This window comes from Drosophila teissieri, chromosome 2L (assembly GCF_016746235.2).
Source record: "Drosophila teissieri strain GT53w chromosome 2L, Prin_Dtei_1.1, whole genome shotgun sequence".
In the NCBI taxonomy this organism is placed as follows: domain Eukaryota; kingdom Metazoa; phylum Arthropoda; class Insecta; order Diptera; family Drosophilidae; genus Drosophila; species Drosophila teissieri.
In genome coordinates, this window is record NC_053029.1 from 7,766,333 (window position 1) to 7,786,231 (window position 19,899).

General features: G+C 39.3%; 2 protein-coding genes across 9 annotated transcripts in view; both read left to right on the forward strand.

Annotated features, from left to right (window-relative positions):
• Positions 1-1,783: 1,783 nt before the first annotated feature.
• On the forward strand, positions 1,784-2,129 carry LOC122626799 (kappaPI-actitoxin-Avd3c). Its single transcript, XM_043807177.1, has 2 exons — positions 1,784-1,865; positions 1,930-2,129. The coding sequence occupies exons 1-2, from the start codon at positions 1,787-1,789 to the stop codon at positions 2,127-2,129; spliced, it is 279 nt and encodes a 92-aa protein (XP_043663112.1). The 5' UTR covers positions 1,784-1,786.
• Positions 2,130-9,199: 7,070 nt separating this feature from the next.
• The window catches only part of LOC122621543 (serine-rich adhesin for platelets), a 35,891-nt gene continuing 25,191 nt past the window's right edge, over positions 9,200-19,899 (forward strand). For 7 of the 8 annotated variants that reach the window (XM_043799713.1, XM_043799939.1, XM_043799861.1 and 4 more), the window contains exon 1: positions 9,206-9,355. The gene's annotated coding sequence lies outside the window, so the exon portion shown is untranslated. Of the gene's footprint in view, positions 9,356-19,899 lie in introns of all 8 variants that reach the window. The other variant, XM_043799636.1, reaches the window with a different exon arrangement.

Genomic DNA, 19,899 nt, shown 5'->3' on the forward strand with positions numbered 1-19,899 from the left:
CGAACTATTATTATTTAATGGTATTTCTTTGAGCAATTCGAATGTTTACGACTTTACGAGTTGATTCAATCGCCTTAGAGAACTGTCAAATCATTCGAATAAATGGGCCCCCTGCTTCCCACACCCCCAACTCGGCGGTCGAAGGTGTTTGTACAGTCGTGAGGCACTAAACAAAGAAATCTAATATAAACAAATATAGAAAATCAATAAAAATATTTTGTATTGATGTTTATGCGATTTATGCGAGCGGCGCTAAGAATATCCAAGATTTGCAGATGAACAAAGAAAGCCAAACAATGGTAAATTAATTAAATGATTTATGAATAATTATTAGAAATTAATCAAAATAGTTTTAGTGACTTGAAAATCGAAATATGTTATTTAGAGTAAAAGATTGTCATTTACTTTTTGAGTATTAGATTGGTTCTAAGAAATAATTATGTCTAACACAAATTTAACTTTTAACAGGATGTTAGAATTACCTCAGTTTTATTAACGGGGAATTACCTTGACTTTAAACACTATTAAAATAATTTGAAAGAAAACACGAAATTTATTTAATTTTCTGCTGTTGCCAAATTTGGAAAAAACAAGAAAAGTAGACACTTTATGGAAAGTTGACAAATAGATGCCAATAAAATAAATCAACAGATTTTGGGCAGCTTTGGGAATCACTAAAATCAGTTAGCAACAGAAATCTTCAAAGTTGGTCAAACTAATACGTAGCAAAAAACTTATTTTTAAAATGTTTTCCAAGCAAACAAATCCACTTTTTTTTACGATTATTAGCAGTTATACAAATATTTAAATTTTGAAGGGCAATACATTTTATTTAACAACGTATGTGATATTTTAATGGCACTGAATTTAGGAGTAGGTGTCAGTCATGAGTATAAGTTCTCGCTCAAACTTTCTCCCATATTAAAAAAGAAAAAGCATCGTTATAACCTTTAATGCATCGGAAGGTGTCAGCTGCAGTGAACTGGAGCTCGACTCGCGGCAGCTGGGGCGTATGATTGATGTGATGATGACACCACTGCCAAGTTGGTGGTAAATCACGGTTAGAGACAATGGCGAAACCGTTACGAATCGCTAATGGCAATCAATCATCGCTGCCATCGATATCCATATGGATATAGATAACTTTCTGCGTCAAAGAGTTGGCGTTGGCAGACGAATCGGTGCCAGGTCGTGTGATCTCGATTGCCCAGAAATGATGGACAATAAAATTCTGATCTTTATGGATACTTGGCATCACAAGCCGAGCACTTCCATTGGGCTTATGTCAGGTTTAAAGTTTCTGTCCCGCTTTTAGGGGACCTGCTTTGAAGTTAAGACCACGTTTGGTGGGCGTTACACGGCTCATGTTATTATATTTTTACTTACTTCGCTTATTAAAGATAATTCTGCTGTATTAGGGGATTTTATACGTCCACTTTCTAATATCAAATGAGAATACTGTGATTTAGGGAGTCATAAATCTTTAACTTCAGAATTGACAAATCTTTGTATTATAAATTTTGGCAATTATGGCAGTGCATTGATCAAACATTGCAATACAGCAAATTGTAAATACGTAGCTTATTTGAGTTAATGTTAATACAGTAGCTGAACAATGGTTTTACCCACAATATATTTAAACATTCGTATTGTTAAATGGCACATGGAAAAACACACGCGACGCACGAATTACGTTCAATGAACTGAAATTAAATATCAGTATATAAGCGTACGTTAATTTTGTAAGAAACAGTTCAAATCGTTAATTCGAAAAGATACCATTAATATGAAAATCCTTCTGATCCTGTCCAGTGTGGTCCTCTTTGTGGCAGTCACCTCAGCCCAGTCTTGCCCAGGACGTCCACGTGAGTTGAATCTTCAGTAATTTAAAGAGAGTGATTCATTAATATTTAAACATTTTTTAAATAGTCTTGCAGGACTGTCTGCGCGGCAAGGACGAAGGAGTTGAACACGCAAGGCATTGCACTAGAGATCCCAACTCAGAGATGTGGTACTATAACCACCACGAAAACAGGTGCATCAAGATGAGGTACCTCGGCTGTTTGGGCAACCGCAATCGCTACTGCAAGCTAACCGACTGTCAACGGCTCTGCGTTCGACGATCCTAGGCAGTGAATCTATTCCAATTCCCCAGATGACGTGATGAATATGAATGGTGTTTAATGTTATACAAAAGAAATCAAAAAATATTATATCTTGTGCAAACTCAAAGATTGCTGGTTACATCTTGGGATTGGGAAAATCTTATACATCTTATGCATTATTTAAAAGGATTTTAAATTGCAGAAGGAATCGTCGAAGATTTTGTCAATTTGTTCGCAGCAATTGTAGATGTTAAACCTATAAACTTTAAACATTTTTTTTCCAAACAAAATCAATTGAAATACCAGACAGTTGTGTAATCGCTTGCAGCACATCATGCTGCACCTAAATTAATCAGCACACCAACAATCGAAATAAAAGCAATTACAAGGAAAAACTCACGCAATGCATTTTGACATTTAGCCGAATGTCTTAAAGAGATCCACCGATGCAAACGCAATCAATCATTAGCATCTTTTCAGAAATTAATTCTCTGTTTGGTGTTTTTTTATTGTCATGAAACACCGCCCACGCAACTCGTGTATCGAATGCTGCCATTATGTCTGGGGCATATAGAAAATTGAATCGTTGTGCAGTGTGTGGCACGCATACAATTAACACAATTGAATGAATAATTAAAATGGAGAAAGACTTAAGCGACGAACTTTATGCCAACGCTGGATGGCATCGCGTGGAGTTCGAGGGAGCAGCCCGTAAGTAAGTCAGTCAATCAGTTAGTCAGTCACCCAGTCAGTCACTCAGTCAGTCACCCAGTCAGTCAGTCAGTTAGTGAGTCAATGAGGCAGTGAGCTTCCCACCAGCCAAAATGTTAAATTACAAAAGAGCAGACATTGCATGTGCTTTGCAGATTTGGTGAAGCTGCTGAAATGATGCCATCAGCGCCGACGAGCGACAACAATAGACAGTTCGCTACAGTAAAACCTTGGAAGCTTATACAATTTTAAGATGATTTAAAATTAATATTTGATGGCTTCTGGATACTGCTCACTCCAGCTGAACTACTGAAAACAAGCCTAAACAATTAACAACAATCATTCTTTTATACCAATTGAAAGAAATATCCCATTTACTTTCATAATTTAATTAGTTGTAATAAAGATATAGTTTGCCTTACTCTCTTTTCATACTTCAACTTCCCGCAGGAACTTATTCTTTCCTAGCGGGCTTCACTGTACCTTTTTGGGGTGTGGGCCGCCTGAGCGAGCAGTAAAGTTGCCAGATACAAAGTCGCTCCAGAGACAATTGTCTACTGAAGGATTACCCAACACCTGACCCGGCAACTCCCCCCTTTGGCTCGCACTTAATGGGGCGCATAATTAACTAATGTAGGTGAATCAGCCTCCAAGACCCGTGGCACACATGAAGTGCGCAATTGTAAACGCTCGTGGATTTTTGGAGCCCAAAACCCGCATTGGGCAACCCCCAAATCAAAGGTGTTTATGTAAAGAGGAAGAAACGCCTACTTGGACCTCATTCATCTGCGGCAATTAACAGAGTGTTTAATTATGAACAACTGCCGTTCGGTGGGCAACATATAATATGGCTTTAAGCTCGCTGTTCCCACATCTTAATTGGATTATGTAATACCACCCAAACTGGGCTGAGGCATGACAAAATGTGGGTCAGAAAGAACTAGTAACTGTGCAATCTCCAGTTTTACATTGCTATACTTTAAATTAGCTTAAATGATATCAATCAAAATCGGATTTATTCCCAGCACAAGGATCGATTTAAGCTTGTACTTTATCGTTTATTGATTAGATCATGGCACAACACAAGCTCACCCAGCTTTCTCAGCTGGTCGGAAAACAAGAAATTCGCATTTAACCATCTACCAACTGAAGTATTTTTTGCAGTCCATTTACGGAGACCTAATGAATAACAGCCCAGCTTACTGAGTAACCGACTGACTGGCGCAGACTTTATGGCATGCTGTACTCACTAAAGATGAAGAAACATTGCGAAAGTCCCAAGCTAGTCCACAAATGAAAAAATGAATAGTAACGACAACCCGGGAAGGAAATAATAAAACTGCCATATAAACTAAGCGTTTGATTTCGAGAAAAGATTCATAGTGTCTTCAAAACACATGGATATGGTGAACCATGTGGACCGCAATTCGAATTTTATTCACATTGACAACTTTTCATGCAGCCTCCAGTGATTTTCATGTAACTGGCATAAAATTATAAAATTCCATTGATTAATTGCTGACATGACAAATACGCTGCGTCTAAATGTGACACAAGTTGCGCGCCTCAAACTATAAAGAGGAGAATAAAATTAAAAAATTCGAAACACAAAAGTCTACTACAAAATAATGCCCACAATGGCAAAAACCACATCAGCAGCAGGCACAACAAACAATTTGTAATTAACACGCGTGGGTCTCAGACTGCGACGATCCAACGAGCGAGAACAAACGATATAGAAATACTTGAACAGGCTGAAGCTCGAATTGATATTCACTTTTGCCACATGGTCCAGTTGCCATATAAGGCAGATCGATCCACTGACAGCCTATGCCAAACTTGCAGTTCCCAACGAAACTGTAATGCTGCTAATATTAAATACAACTTGTTAAGCAGCTGCTTTGCATTAAAAACTAAAAGGAGATTTACTAATTTTATAAGTTCTAGTTAACACATTTTCTCATTTATAATGATGTCAACTCAAAGGGCAGAGCCTTATAGCAGTGAAACGCACTGTACGTTTTCCATATACATTTGCGCTTCTCGATAAAAACTTGAACTTGTCCAAAATCGTTCGACTGACTGATTTATATGAATTTTATTTATAGAATTTGGCAAGAACTAAGCAGAACAAAAACATTTACATGCCATGTAAATTGGCTGTCCGTGTCGGGCATTTATTTAATTATTTATTTATAATTAAATTGTTTATTTAGCGGCAGATGTGGTCTTTGCCATTTCGGTTCGCCAGGAAGCCAATTAGTTTAGCTGTATATGGCCTAAACTATTTGACGTTTCTTGTTGGCAGCATCTCCAAGCCGTTTTCCATATAGTCTCAAGATTTTTATCGCCTGATCTTTGGCTGAAGCCGTAGGAAATATCAAATATCCACGATCTAAGTTAATTAAGTGATCATCGAAAAGTCAAATGATCTTGAACCAAGCAAAAAGGACAGGAAGGAAGTGTGTGGAATAATGATTATGCCCAATAACTTTGTTTTGTTTGGAACTTATTTAGTGCAGAGTGTGGACTTAGATATTATTACTAATAATCTAAAATTAAATGAAATTGTGTAAGGGCTTGTTTGGTGTATGCCGCTCTAGTATTATACTTAAAATTTGTTTACCTTTTCCTTTCGCCTTAAATTCATATAATCTTTTCGCTGGCTCTTTTTTCAATTTCCAAAGCGTTTTTGCAGCCGACTTCTGTCTTGTCAGTCAGCCAAGTCAGAGACAACGCAATAATTTTTTGCCGGCTTAACTCTGGCATTCGCTGTTGTTTCTGTTTCTGTTTCTGATGGCAGGCCGCTTTTGGGAGCCCGTTTAATCTTTTGGCTGCAACATGTAATAGCTCTTTAAAAGGTTCAGAGCCCAAGCACACTCTCGACTCTTGAATTGGGTCAGCAAAGTGTTATGTATGCGACTAAGTATTTACTCATAGAGCATGTGAGCTGCAGCGTCTAGTTTGGCCAACCAACTCGGTTGCCAGCCAGCCAACGTAGCTTGTATGAAGGCTTTTTGGGGCATGCCACACACATCAGGTACGGAGATGAACAATGATTAGCCGGGGTCAAAGTTTACGGGGGCTAATCGTGAGCCGAACCAAGTGAACTAAGCGAAACCGAAACCGAACTTTTTGGCAAATAGGCTTTGGCAAAAACATAGCACAATATGACTCAATTTGTGGTGCGAAAAAAGAGTTGGCTGCTTAGAGTGTTACTATGGATTGCAAGTTTTGCTTGAAACTCAATCAGCCATGAATCTATCATAACTTTTTTTAATACCGCTGAAACAATGATCCTGCATTGTAACCACTTTTATCGTATCAACTTGTCTATCAGCCCACACTCCCAAAATGCGGCCAAGTCTAGCGCGTGGCCAAAGACGAGCTCCAATTAAATATTCAAAGCATATTCCCACCATAAATGTCTCATAAATACCCGATTCCTTTTTTTATGATTTGGTTTTTGACAAAAAGGGCACGTAGCTTCGGCAAATGCAAATTGAGGCGTAAATCAAACATAAGTTCGCACCAGACAAGAAACACTTGTACGACTAAGATGAGTTTCAATTGCTTTTACTTTTGCAATACAATGTCCATAGTTAAGTGAATAAGATGCATAATTCCCAGAAAAATATAAGAGTGACCCGTACCTTCAAGCAAATTTATAACTTGATTAAAAACTGCAATTAATAAATTGCCATGCGCTTCCTAAAACTTATTTTACCAAGTCAGTTGGCTCACCTGTTTGAGTGGCGGCACCGGAAGCCTCTGGCAAACGTGAACATGTGAACCTTTGCCCATTATCAGGGCGTGTCTCCAAAACCAACTGAAAAAATTCAAATATTCAGCAAAAACATCAACTTCATGCTTTGCGGCTAATTAAACATCTTCTGTGTATTCATACCCTTTTTTTGGGTACTTTGATTTCATATTTGGCACAAGAAATCATTCAATCATTAGGGTTTCTGCAGAAATAATTTGTTAAAATCTAAAAATATTTGTAAGCTCATTTGGCCCAGAAATAATATTTATTACACAGCGACGATACATTATTTATATGTATATATCATAACATACTATTAAACCAAGACTACCAAGTATAGAATATATTTTAAGAATTCACAAAAGAATTAAGGCTTCTGGTGTGCAATCTGTAAATAAATCTTTGTCGCACGCTTTAATTATCAAATTAAAGAGCATTACTAATCAAATAGTAGTGAGAAGTAAAGACTACTATATTGGCCTGAGCTTAGAGTGTATTAAAACATTTAATTTCCCACAGGTTTGGTCACTTGTTTTGGTCTTTTTTCGGCTTTGTGTTTAGCAATTAGTCAGGCATGCAGTGTCTGCTCAAAATCAGGAAGATTGTCAAAACACGTACAACAATTTGTTTGAGGAAGCACCCAGGTGAACACACAAAAATTACTTGCTTACCTTTTTTGAGGTTTTTTGCGTTTTGTTTTATTATGTTTATTTTTGTGTATTTTTTGAAAAATATGTATGCGTGTGGCACGTGGTGGACCCAATGATGGAGTGATACTATCGGTTACGCCCATTTGCTGCCCATTAGTGGATTCATTAATGTGTAAAGCTTTGACATTTTAGTTGAGAAGTCATTGACATTTTAACTTGTATTAAAAAATAAACGGCATATTAGTGGGAAATAAAACATAATTGTTTCCCACTTTGGCCAGATTTAATAATATGCCTTAGCCAAAATGGTTATCTTTTATTTCGCCAGGTAACACTTTTCCCTTATTCAGCAGCTACAATTTACTAGTGTAGTTCCTATGTAAAGAAATGATTGAGGGCCGCAAATGGAACACCGAGACTCTTACAAACATAGGCAAAAATAACACTTCCAAATGCAATTTGTAGACCCAGCGACGACAGCTCACAACTCGTGCCATAACTTTCAAATGCGATTTGTACAAAAATTTGTTCCAGAAAGAGGCGGAGGAGGAGAACGGCGTGACACCAGTTGGCCAGGCTACCAGCAACTCCAAGTAACTCGGAGTGAGTGCAACTCCAAGTCCAAAACCAAATCCAATTTCAATTGCATTGCGAATGCGAATGCGGCAGCCAGAGACACGTTTTTGAACCAAGCGACCCCGAAAGGGTCAAGTGGCGCGTGTAGCGAAAGCCATGGCTAAAACCCCAAACCGCTGCCAGCGGTAGCCAATCCAACTGGGTTTTACGACCAACGTATATATGGCCACCCACTGAAGCACTGAAGGGTTTTCCAAACGTAGGAGAACCGATCTCCGAGCCGAGCATTCGATCTTCATGCCCCAGTGCGTGGCGAGACCTTACTTGCGTCTGAACTTGACATGCATATGTAAGCAAATGTATATCTGTATGTACATACATATAGTCTGAAACCCCCCTGATCTTCGATTTCCAAGCAGATCGTGATTAACAACCGGCTGGTGCGTGTTGCATGAGTGCTGTAGGTAGGGTAGTAATCAGTCTAGACTGCATTGGGCTCATCCCACGTTCAGCATTGAGCTGCGTTCGCATATCGAAAGTGTGCTGTTCCAATTAATGGCTTCATTTGCTCACCCAGTCGGACCCAATGACACCTTAAGGCTGAGAACAACAAATGTTTAATTAGCCCGAGTCACAAGCATCGTAAAAATATTTATAATAAAGTCCAATTTCGGTGCAAGAGCCATAAAGACTGGTTCAATGGCACACTCGCTACGTAACGTAACGCAACGTAGGCTGCCTCTACGTTACGTTAAAAACGCCGGTTGTCTGACAAGCAAAAGCCGGCTGAAAAGAGCGAGTTGGTAAGAGAGCGCTGAGTAGGGTTGTCGAAGCTTGCAAAGAGTCTTAAATCATAAAGAATAATTTAACACAACATTTGCATTACAAGCACTTGGTTTTTTCAAGGTTTCCTTTAGACAAGTTGACAACAGAAGGTGCAGTGGCGATAAGATATGATATCATTGGCCAGCGTTTAACTTATAGAAATCATTTCAATTGTTATTAACTTTTATTGTTCAGCTCCTTTTTGAGATGGAGCCATAAATCACCATTTGCCACAATGCGTTAGGCAGAGTGTGTAGGTATGGTTATTGTAAGCCATAATAAATACACTTATCCCCCTGCAAAAAAAGTGGAACTAAGCCAAAGAGAGGCTCTAAGTTTTGAACTTTTTCGACCAGGTTCTCTTTAGGTTCTCCTAGGAGATCTCTTTCCAGCAGAGAGCCGCTCCCAACGGGGCTGACATCATCGAGAGGCCCAGTCTCCTCCGGAGTGCGGACCTGGCCAAGTCGAAAAACTTATAGCCAGATTGTCGGATTGGTACGGTCGGTAGGTGAGTCGGCTATTTAATGCGCGGTGCGAGCGCGAAACTCTTTTAGTACAGCGTTGGCGTGCGAGACAGTCGGTTCGGTTTCTGCGAAGCTTCGAAGCCTCAAAACGAGTTCGTTATAAAGCAAATATTAATGTGTATATAGCTGTGTGTGCCAGCGCAGACACTGTATAAACACACACACACACGCACACACTTTTCTGTGCCGAAAACAAAAGTATACAAATAATCTAGAAACAAAACACGAGTAAACATTAAACAGTGCTTGAATGTTGTGACTTCGAGTGTAGCCAAGCGTTGAGTGTGAAATGCAAAACGGGCAAATTCAAGACCCCGAGATCACAAAGTTCGTCTCAAAGACTGAGCAGCCCGGAGTCCCGAAAAACAATTGCAAAGAAAGTGAAAGATCAGAGACCAGAGACTGAGAAAAGGAAAAGTCCGAGAAAGGGAAAGGAAAAGGTTGTGGCTACTCGACTTTTCTTTTCAGATGCTCCGTCAGGTGCATCGAGATTAGAAGCCTCCGGTTACCCTATTATTCCCCTGAAAGCCAACAGCTGTTGCACTCAGACAATCGCCCACTGATCATTGAAACTTTTTTGCCAGAAAGCAAACGTTTTCAATAATTTTTGTCCAATGCCTGGCTGACTACGCGTTTTTCGTACTCACCGAGAGCTAACAAAAATTATTAAAAATAAGTACAAAAAATCGCGTATACCACGCGTTTTTTTATTAAGTCGATTTGCCATTGATTCATTGAGCCCCCTGTCTGTGTGCCTTTATCTGTGTGTGTTTGTGTGCCTGTGCGTACGTGAGTATTGGTGAATACAATCAACGGAGCACGGAGAAAAAAGGAAAAAAGCGGCCAAGCGACATTGATGCCAATCGCCAGTGCATTTGTTGTTGCTGTTGCTGTTTGCATCGGACCAGAATATAATGAAATAAAGCCAAATAAAATATAAGCTAAAACGCCTTCAGTGGACCTCAGGCTGTAAAGAGATATCAAACGGACAGGTACGTGCAATTCGTCTCATTTTGATTTATATCAATTGAACCCAGAGCCATAAATTGTCGTGTATATTTTGCTAGACTTGCTATACTTGCTAGGCATTAAAACTCACATGTATATTTTCAGAAATTCGGTGAGAGGAGTTAGTACCTATGATAAATTGCTGCCAGAAAATCAAACAACTAATGAGAAAATAACTATAGTCGATGATGCAATACATCAGTCAGAAAATTAAGCAAAATTTAGTTATCCACCTCTATGGTATATCAGATTAATAATAATTAGAGATAACTTGATTGAGTTCGATGATAAATTAAAACAAATAAACTATATAAAAATAGTTATATTTTAGCTGAGGTCATTGACTAGCTCATATTGCTTGGAATTGCTGTTAATTTATTTCCTATTCAAAACTAGGAAACATTGCAAAAGAAAGAAATACATTCTCTTTTATGCTTAGAAACCATTCCCATAGTTATAATTATGATTTCCAAAGCCATTTCGCCCTGATCCATTTTAAAGCATCCAACAATAGAAGAGAACATTCTTATGCTTTCCTTTGTCTGATTTATAAAGTTATTTTTCTCAGTTAATTATTCGGTCTGCCATGATATTTTGTTCACTCCCAAGTCTGCCAATTTATCTTGCTACCACCTCCACCCAACTCATCAGCGATCACCCAAATCCAACCAAATCACCCTATCCATATATCATGAATCACTAATATATTTTTGAACAATTAGGGTTCAATGATTCTGGTGCTGGGCCTGAGTTCCCAGATTGCCCATTAGTCATCAGAATCTACACACCAGATTCCAGTATCCCGCTCAAGCCAAATCGGGATAGATGACTGGTTTTCTCTCATTTACACATCTATTTATTATAAGACATTCAACACTAACGGTTCATTTTATGTGCACCGAAACTAAGTTATATTTATGGCTATACCCAGTGATTTCGGGTAACTAGAAGTGTCGCATTAGGAACTTGTGGCGTGCATTAGTGCAAATTACCATTGGGGCTCAAAAGGTGTTGGCCCCAATTGTCACCTCAGAAAGATATTGAAACGGAAAACTGGGTGTGGGACTCGCAGCTTATGGCATATTGCATTACTTCGTCAAAAAACTGCGATAATACTCGATTTCTTTACCTCTACTTGGTATTTTATATGTATTTTTATGGGCACGCGCCTGTTGGTCGCTTTATCGGTCGAGCTGAATGTCAAAGTTAGAACTTGAGTTGCTCATGGCAGCCGAAGTTGACATTAAGACCATTTCAACACCACAGCGAGAGACTTTTTAATCAAGCTGAATTTATCCATGGTTTATAGAAGAATATAACGAATAATCCAGCCAATTCCCAATCGAATGGATTGCAAATTAGTGTAGCTCCTCACGTTTATTGTCGCATTTGGTATGCCGAAATTGCAACTGACACTTTGATTTACACACCCTTTTTGACCGAAAAAGGCTTAATGGTGCATGCGGTCCAAAATTCGTATTTTGTGGAATTTTGCTTTGTATTCTCAATAATCATTAATGATATTTTTAACTTTTTCAAACGAAATATATTTCTATTGTTATTTTGAAAAAATCAAACAACACACATAATTTATAAAAACAAAGCATTCAGTTTTCATAATTATTAGCTGTACCTTGTATGGCTGAGGCATAAATAAAATTCTTTATAAATCATTTTCTAGCTAATGCTTCCAATGAACTTTGCCAGGTCGTTTGCAATTCGTTTGCATTTCGCATCCACATATTTATCTTTTCGGGTTTGAACAGGATGTTCAAATGTGATTCATAGAAAAATGGAATTAAAGCCTGTGTCAAGGTCTCTTGCTGGCTGTGATGAGCTCAGCAGGCTTGCATATATAAAGATAAATATTTTGGTTTGTTTTCTCAGTTTGATATTTTCCAGTTCTATCATTTTTCACCATCGCCAGCCATAATTGAACCATAAACACCTCAAAACATGCTACTATATTTAAAATACTGTAGAGCCCCACACATCGTGGGGGTAACCCACCCATCACAACTGGCAAGCGACCCACACGACATCGATTGTTTCGCTTCATTTTTCATTTTTTTCCAAGACAATGCCAAATCATTGAGCAGCCAAAAAACTGCAGCAAACAAACACCTCCGCAAAAGCAGACAGCGACCACGATCCACTGAACAGCGAACAGTTAACGGTGGGGCCCAGCCTATAGACGTGTTTAATCAATTTAAATTACCTTCAATTAGGCTCTTTGTTCGCGGTCCCGTGGACATTGCGAAAAGTCTTCAGTTCGGCATCGGCATCGGGCATCAGCATCTGCATAAATGAAATGCAAATGAGGAAATGCCACTAATTTGTTCAGATTCCACGAGTCTGAAATAGATGCATGCATATCTAACTTCGGCATTGGCCAATGGCTGGCAATTAAACGTTTAATGGCTTCATTCGATATGCATAATGGACAGAGTTTCAGAGTTTGGTGGGTGTCGGCTTTACTTTTTGGATTTATAAAATGCAAATGCACCACTGAGTCACAAAGTTATTTCATAGGGAATCAAGTGCGGACAGTTCCAGGAGGGGCTGTGTATACTTTTATTAGAATTTATTGTAGCTCTGAGTGATTGTTGATGTCTTTTCAAGCTGATCATAAATGGGATTTACTATCTGATTTCTTGATATCATGGCAGTAAACATTAATTAAGTGCATGTATACCTTTTAAACAATTTTAATGAATAATTGATGAAAAAGTACATATATGGATTTATATTCATTTTTTTATATCCATAGCAATTAAATTTTGTACATTAATACTAAGTAGATTTAAAGATGTCAACAACCCAAAAGCTGAAAATCCTCTCAAAATGTCTTAGCTTGGACAAAGCCATCAACAAACTGGCACAGCAGCCATCTCAATACGAAAGACTTAGGACACAAACTTGGAAAAAAATTACTTTGCCGCGAGTGCATATAATTAATCTCTTTATCCAAACTCGGCGACTCTGCTCTAAGTGAAAGTTTCCATGGCCAATCGTCTAAATATCAAAGTGTCTGCGATCGTCAACTGTCACTTCAAACCACCTCCCATCCTGCTGGTACCATTTAAATGAGCCGTCAAATCGGCACCCCAACCGAGACGCGTCTCCCAACTTGTGTCATTGAACCAACAAATCAAAGCCGCTTACCAAAAGTCGCACAAAAACGCTTGCTTTGCAGTCGTCAGCGCTCAGGATTGATGACAAGCCAAGTAATGGCGAATGACAATTATTTACGCGGCAGAGTGTCATAAAATAGTGGAATGAAAAAGGCTACAACAAACCTCAACTATAGTAAAACCAGAAACCAAATGACAGCGAACAAAAAGCCGAAATGTTTTATTGACGTCATTCCACGGAACCACCAAGCCGACAGGCAAAAAACTCTTAATGTGGAGAAAATCCAGGCTCCGTCCAGATTTTGCGGGAGGATCCAGGGGGTTGGCCTGGCCAGGCCAACCAACCCCACCCGCTGAGCCGTAACCGAAGCCAAAGCCAAAGCCAAAAACTGCCAGCGAATTGTAATAATTGCGAACAATTACAGAGACACTAAAGCGAGGTGAAAAAATGAGATCCATGAAAATGGGTCTATTTTCAAAAGACTGTTTGATACCCCGCTATGAAAAATTAATGCTTACAGCTAATAAATATTAAATACCTTGTTTTAGCAAATCGTTTCGCTGACAACCTATTTAGCTTCTTAAAAAATTTCAAACATCTTATAGTTTTACTGTACATTTTAATATAAGCACCATTTACCAGAAACAGAATACCCCATGCCAAAAATAACCCATTGGTTACCATTTCGCGGACATCAAACTCTGGCCATTGTCTTGTCTGAGATTTTGCCATATTTTGTGGAGCATATTTTCCCTGATCAGGGGTTAACTCATTGGAGCCATCACATGGGTGCAGGGAAGCCATATTAACTTCCATTAGTTCAGTTTGGGTTCAGTTCGGTTCAGACCTGTGTGGGCTCCTGTCCCATGCCTGGCTTTTTGCTTATTTAGTTTGAGTTGCCTGCATAAATTATGTTCACGATATTCTCGTGTTCAGAGGGACGTCACCTTTGGACTCTCGCCTTGTGCCTTTTTTCTTCGGTTTTTAGGGGATTTTCGGGTATGGACTTAATGTGGGGCTGCCAATTACGAGCATGAAGGTCTTTGACTGCGCAATCTCAGCAGCGCCAAGCACTACAAAACAGATAGAAAATTTGTAACATTTTTTGTTGTCTTAGTTTTAGTTGATGTTGTTATTTCATTTCTGGCGTCTTATAGCATTTTCTGACTTGTGTTTCATGGTTTTAATTTGTGCGTCGTTGCTTATCCGATGAAGTCAAGCAATTATATTTCGTATTATTGCCTATTTTTTCATCTTGAACGTTTTTTCCCAAATATTTTGTGAATACTTTTCACGCTCTTGAGTTGATTGGCTTGCAAAATGCTTAAGATATGGCAATGAAAATGGTTGTACAATGTGTAAGAGATAATCGCGATTTTACATGCTGGTCCAATGCAAATGCTATCCATGGCATAAAGATATTCATATTTGTTTTCCAACAATTTTCATTATTTTTTCAAGCATTTCCCACTTACACTTTCTGTCATCGTTGCAAGAAAACTGACGGCCGACAGAAACAATTTTTTTCAATTAACTCTGATCGCCAATCGCAATTAACTTTTACACGATTTCTAAATTGAAAACTTTGACAGACAATCGAAGCTTTTCCGTTAACCCACATAACTTACTTCATCAGTCGTTTGTGTTTGTTCAGTTAAATTGTTTTACCATTAAAATTTTAATGTTTTAATTAGCTGCAACCACTACCTATTAATCAGGTAGAATTTTTACAATTACCTATGTATAATCCCATTCGAAAGAAGCCAACGCATGTGGGTAAATAATTGCCAAGCTTCAGGGCTTTATTGCCAGCCAACTAATTGAAACAAAGTAACGAATTGCATAGAACTCGCGTTCCATAAAATAAATATTTAAAATGATTTATTCTTAGTCTGCCTTCGACAATTAAAATTTTAATAAAGTACTTGTGTAAGTCTTCACTATGTTTGTTGTGGCATTATTAAACAAAGAGAGAACAGCTCTTAAACCAACGTTTTACAACCATTTGTTAAATTGACAACTCCACAAATATACAAACTCTTCAACTTGAACCTAAGATAAAAATGTTGCAACAGTTTTTCGTTTCTAGTTCATTTTTGTAGCGTCGTTTTGAGCGTTTTTTGATAGCTCAATTTCCTCTGTCTACATTTCGGTCGTTAGAAAAGTTCAAGTTGAAATTTAATAATGCGGGCTAATTGGATGGAGTTGTATAACCGTGTTTATATGGGGCGATATGCAAATTTTTGTCGGCACACACGTGAAGGTCGTCGCTGACCTAGAATTAAATACAGAAATGGCTTTGTGTGACTTTCGAGGTGCGATAACTGGGCGAGGAAATAAGCAATTTCAGGTTTCATTTTCGGCCTGCTTTCTGCGCTCTGACCCTGAAAATTAATTGCCTTCGTACAGCGGGGGAATACTCAATAAAACTCTCTATCTTTGTACATTATTGACGGCTTGTCTAGTCGGGTAATAATAAGTCCAATGGCCCGGCGGGTTGAGTTATCTGTCTGAGGGTGCAGTACTATATTTAGTGTTACTCAATACCAAAATGCGGAACTTCGATACAAATTTTCCTGTATCTTGCGGCTGTGCCCGACACTCAGAGACAATCAGACATAATTTCCTTAAACTTTTTCAACTCCATTCTGCGTTTGGGTGGCTTTCACTTTTCCATTTCGCTGTTCACTTTTCCTTAACTACTCACTCTTGTATCGATTATTGATTATTGCTCTCATTTCGGTCCATGTGTTTTTTCTGCTTCGCTTTTGAAATGAAAAGTTTTCGTTTCGCCATTTGTCATAATTAATTTTAGCGCTTTATGATTTAATTGTTGAAAGAAATAGCCACCACTGAAAATCACCGGCTGCACAAAGTGAACATTTTGAAAGTCATTAGGTCTCTGGCTGGATTGAAGTCTTTTATGCCTGCCCCCTAATGTTGCTTTAGACGTGATGCGGTGTGATTGAGTGTCTTCGTAGGTGATAAATCGACCGAAGCGAAAGTCTCAATAACTACTTTTTTGGTTGGTGGAAATACTACTATTTTTCTTGAGACTGCTGGTTGAAGGAATAGATTCATTTTTGAATTTTAAGTCTCAACCAAATTGAAACCTATGAGTACTAAGAAAATCGTCCTCAATTGTGCAACTTCCACCACTGATTGCTGGCCATAACTACTTAGCAAAAATACAAGTCATCCTCCGGCCAGATTTGCATTTTGCATTTGCGCTTATGGCCATTGCACAAACCACCTCATTATATTCAGTTTGAAAGTTAGTCGATCGGGCCAGCAAATGGCGGCGTGTTGATCAGCAATTTAGAATATTTTTCCGCCTTCAGTTTGTTTTTCCTTTGGCTGCGGCCAAAAAGCGCAGCACAAAAGATCTCGAATGGTGGAGGGCCCAGATTTCATTTCCTGTTTCTTGGACACTTTGTGGCACTACCGCTGTTGTTGGTGGCACAGCTGTTGCATTTATCATGTAACTTACACAGCGACGGACACTTGGAGGGGGGAAAACGGCGGCCAGAGGTGGTAAGAGCCCTTAGAGCCCCGGCCAAACAAGCTGCTGCATTGATTTCCTTTTTGCTATCTTGACAGCCCTAACTTTTGGCGTCTTAAGGGGGTGCAAGGGGGGTGGATGGGGGGCCAACACTTCGACAGAGACAAACGAAATAAATGCGCGATCGGGCGATAAACTATTTTTAAAGACAGCCACAAAAGGAACAAACGACGCAGCAGCCGCAAAGGTAATAACAACAAGAAAGAAATGATTTAAGGGGAAGGTTAGGCGGCATTGATGCCCTGTACATATCGAGGGGTATATATAGAAATAAATAAAATAACTGGAATATTCGGGATCAGAAGGGAGTTCTAATACATGAAATATATATATGATTTCTGTGCTTTATTCATTATATATTAATTTGACTTAATTATTGAGAAGTTAAAAACCTATTCTTCGTTTCCAATTGATATACCCCGTTAGCAACTGCCATAGCACGGCAATCAAAAGACACCTTGAAATGATTTCTCACACAGCGAGACAGAGATGGCCGAAACCGGGGAGTTTTGGCCCTAACAAGCTGCAGCACTTAGGATGCTCTGACCAAGACCCCTTCCTCGGGTTCTGCTGGCCGCGATTCTGGCGGAGGAGAGCCGTGTGCCAATGGCTGTTTGTTTAAGGCCTTGGTTAGCTTTAAAAGGAGCTGCAGCTTATTTCCTGCTGCTGTCGCTGGTGCTGTTGCTGTTGCTATTGCCATTCTGCACAGTCAGTTCGACGAGGCATCCTTTTGTCTTTTGGCCAAAAGGCATCAGAGCTTGTTAGCCAGCCAGTCCAGCTGCTGTCTGTTTCGCTGCCATTTCAAGTTTGTCGCTTGTACGTACCACGTACTTGCAGTATTGACCATTTTAAGCCTTTTAAGTACACTTTGGTCATTGTTAAGTACTTTTGCGTGTCAGGGGCGCATTCGAGTCTACAGTTCTTTGGCTGCCTTTGGGGGCACATGTTTTACCTGGTTATTTATGGGAAAAGTGTCAGTGCTAATCAAACGGCTGAATCACAATCTATTTGGTATGTGCATTGCGTTGCTGCCAGCTCGTATTGTATTGGTCCCAAAAGGTCGAAGAACTAGAGTTTCTATAAAAAAGGAGATTCTGCCATGTTCCGTGCACTTTTAGGTCCATCCGCCAAATGCGATTCGGATCTTAAAGACGTGCAGTGGCAGTGTCAGGCTAGTTTTTGGCCATTTTAACTACCAGTTCGGTTCCTTGATATGGTTTCCTCCATTCACAATCCCATAAACTGCAGTTTTATGGCCCGCGTGTGTGGCGACCCATGCGGAATAATCCACGGAATAATGACGCAACATGCCGGCAAACCCAACAGCCACAATTCGTTTGATCTTTTTGCACGGGCACGTGTGGCCCGAAAAAATTTGTCATCGCCCACGCAACGGGATTATGATAGAACTCTCGGAAATCTGATCTTTAGCTCTCGTTCATTGACTGACATCCATCAGAGTTCCATTCCCGACTCTGCTCAACCTAACCTAACCTTTCTCAATCGGAGATCTGGCCAACTGATGGCAAGCCTAGCCAAACAAGTTCTACGGGTCAACGATTCGTGACTTAACGGCGAAATCCGCAAAAAAAATGGATAAAGTCGCAAACCGTGTGACGGACAATCAGTATGGAAATTAGCCAAAAGAAAGAAGAAATATTGTAATAGGAGCTGGAAATTAAACCGTCTTGATGATCAAATAAGATCAGCAACACACAGGAAATTATTAAGAATAATAATATAATAATGTAGATACATCTTTATAAACAGTAAAGGATGTGACGGCAATAAAAGCCTTAATGCACCTGCAAATATGCAATCTCCATAAAGCGCAGAACGGTTTCTTTGAAGTTGGTTCTCCAGCTAAATAAACGAGAACACAGAGTATTACATTTCTTTGAAAACCCACTTACTCGGCAGTCAAGCAACGTAAAAATGAAGCTGTCATCGATTATCTGAATTATTTCCGCATGCAACTGTGAAACGACAAAACCGAAAAGCAAAATAAATAAATAATGAAAATTAAATTTTGTTTTTTTTTGACCGAAACAAAGAATGAACAAAGAGCGGAGCGAAATTCCCTCAAAAGCATTTCAGCTGTCAAAAGCCTGTCAGTCTGACGGATTGCTCGACCGTTTTGTCTTTTATTTTGGCCCCGTCTGTTTTTCAGTTATTTCGGTTTTTTGGTTTTTTCAGTCGTTTTGAGTTTTTCTCTTTCATTAAGTGCAACAAATGCCGCAGAGTTGCCCTTTGCGGTCGTTATTTCGTTTTGTTCGGACAAACAAAACGCAAATTACGCAAAAAAATACGAAATTAACCGTTAAGTTGTGTAATTTCACCCAAAATGCTAACGGCAATTCATAATTTTTGTTTTAACAAGTCATTCCGCTTTATTAACTGCCATTTTTCCTCGCCGTTCTTGAATGAGTAAGTGAAAACCAAAAAAAAAAAACAAAAGACTCAAGCGACGAACTTGTCGAAATGGGCGCATGCAAGTTGTAAACCAAAAATAAAGAACGATATTACTGTGACTCAATGGGAACAGACCTCCGATGGGGCTAAAGGGGAAATTTCATGACAAAACGAAAAGTCAGAAAAAATCACATTTTATTTGTCTCTGTCCGTGGATGATTTCCAGTTTCCAGTTTTAATTAGCATATTGATGCGAGCCGCGCAGCCATGAGACGGCAGCCAACTTTTGCCCCCAGTTCTTTCTGTCTGATGACGCCCCCACATTGCCCGATGATCAGTAAAAAAAAAAGTAAAAAGCAAAGCAAAAATTAACTTTAATTTCCAACCGACCGAGCGGACCGTACCGTACCGTACCGACTATGAGTGACCATCGGGGCAGCGGCAGACGCTTAGAAAACTGGTTTCCTCTGGCCAACAGATGTGACTCCGAGTCGGAATCCAAATCCGAATGCGTTTCCAACTGACACCGAGTGTGGCAGAAGGAGGCGGGATTGCTGGCTCTGGTGAAGATCTAGAGCTAAACATGGTATTATAAAGTGGAACGCCTTCAAAGTCAAGTTCAATG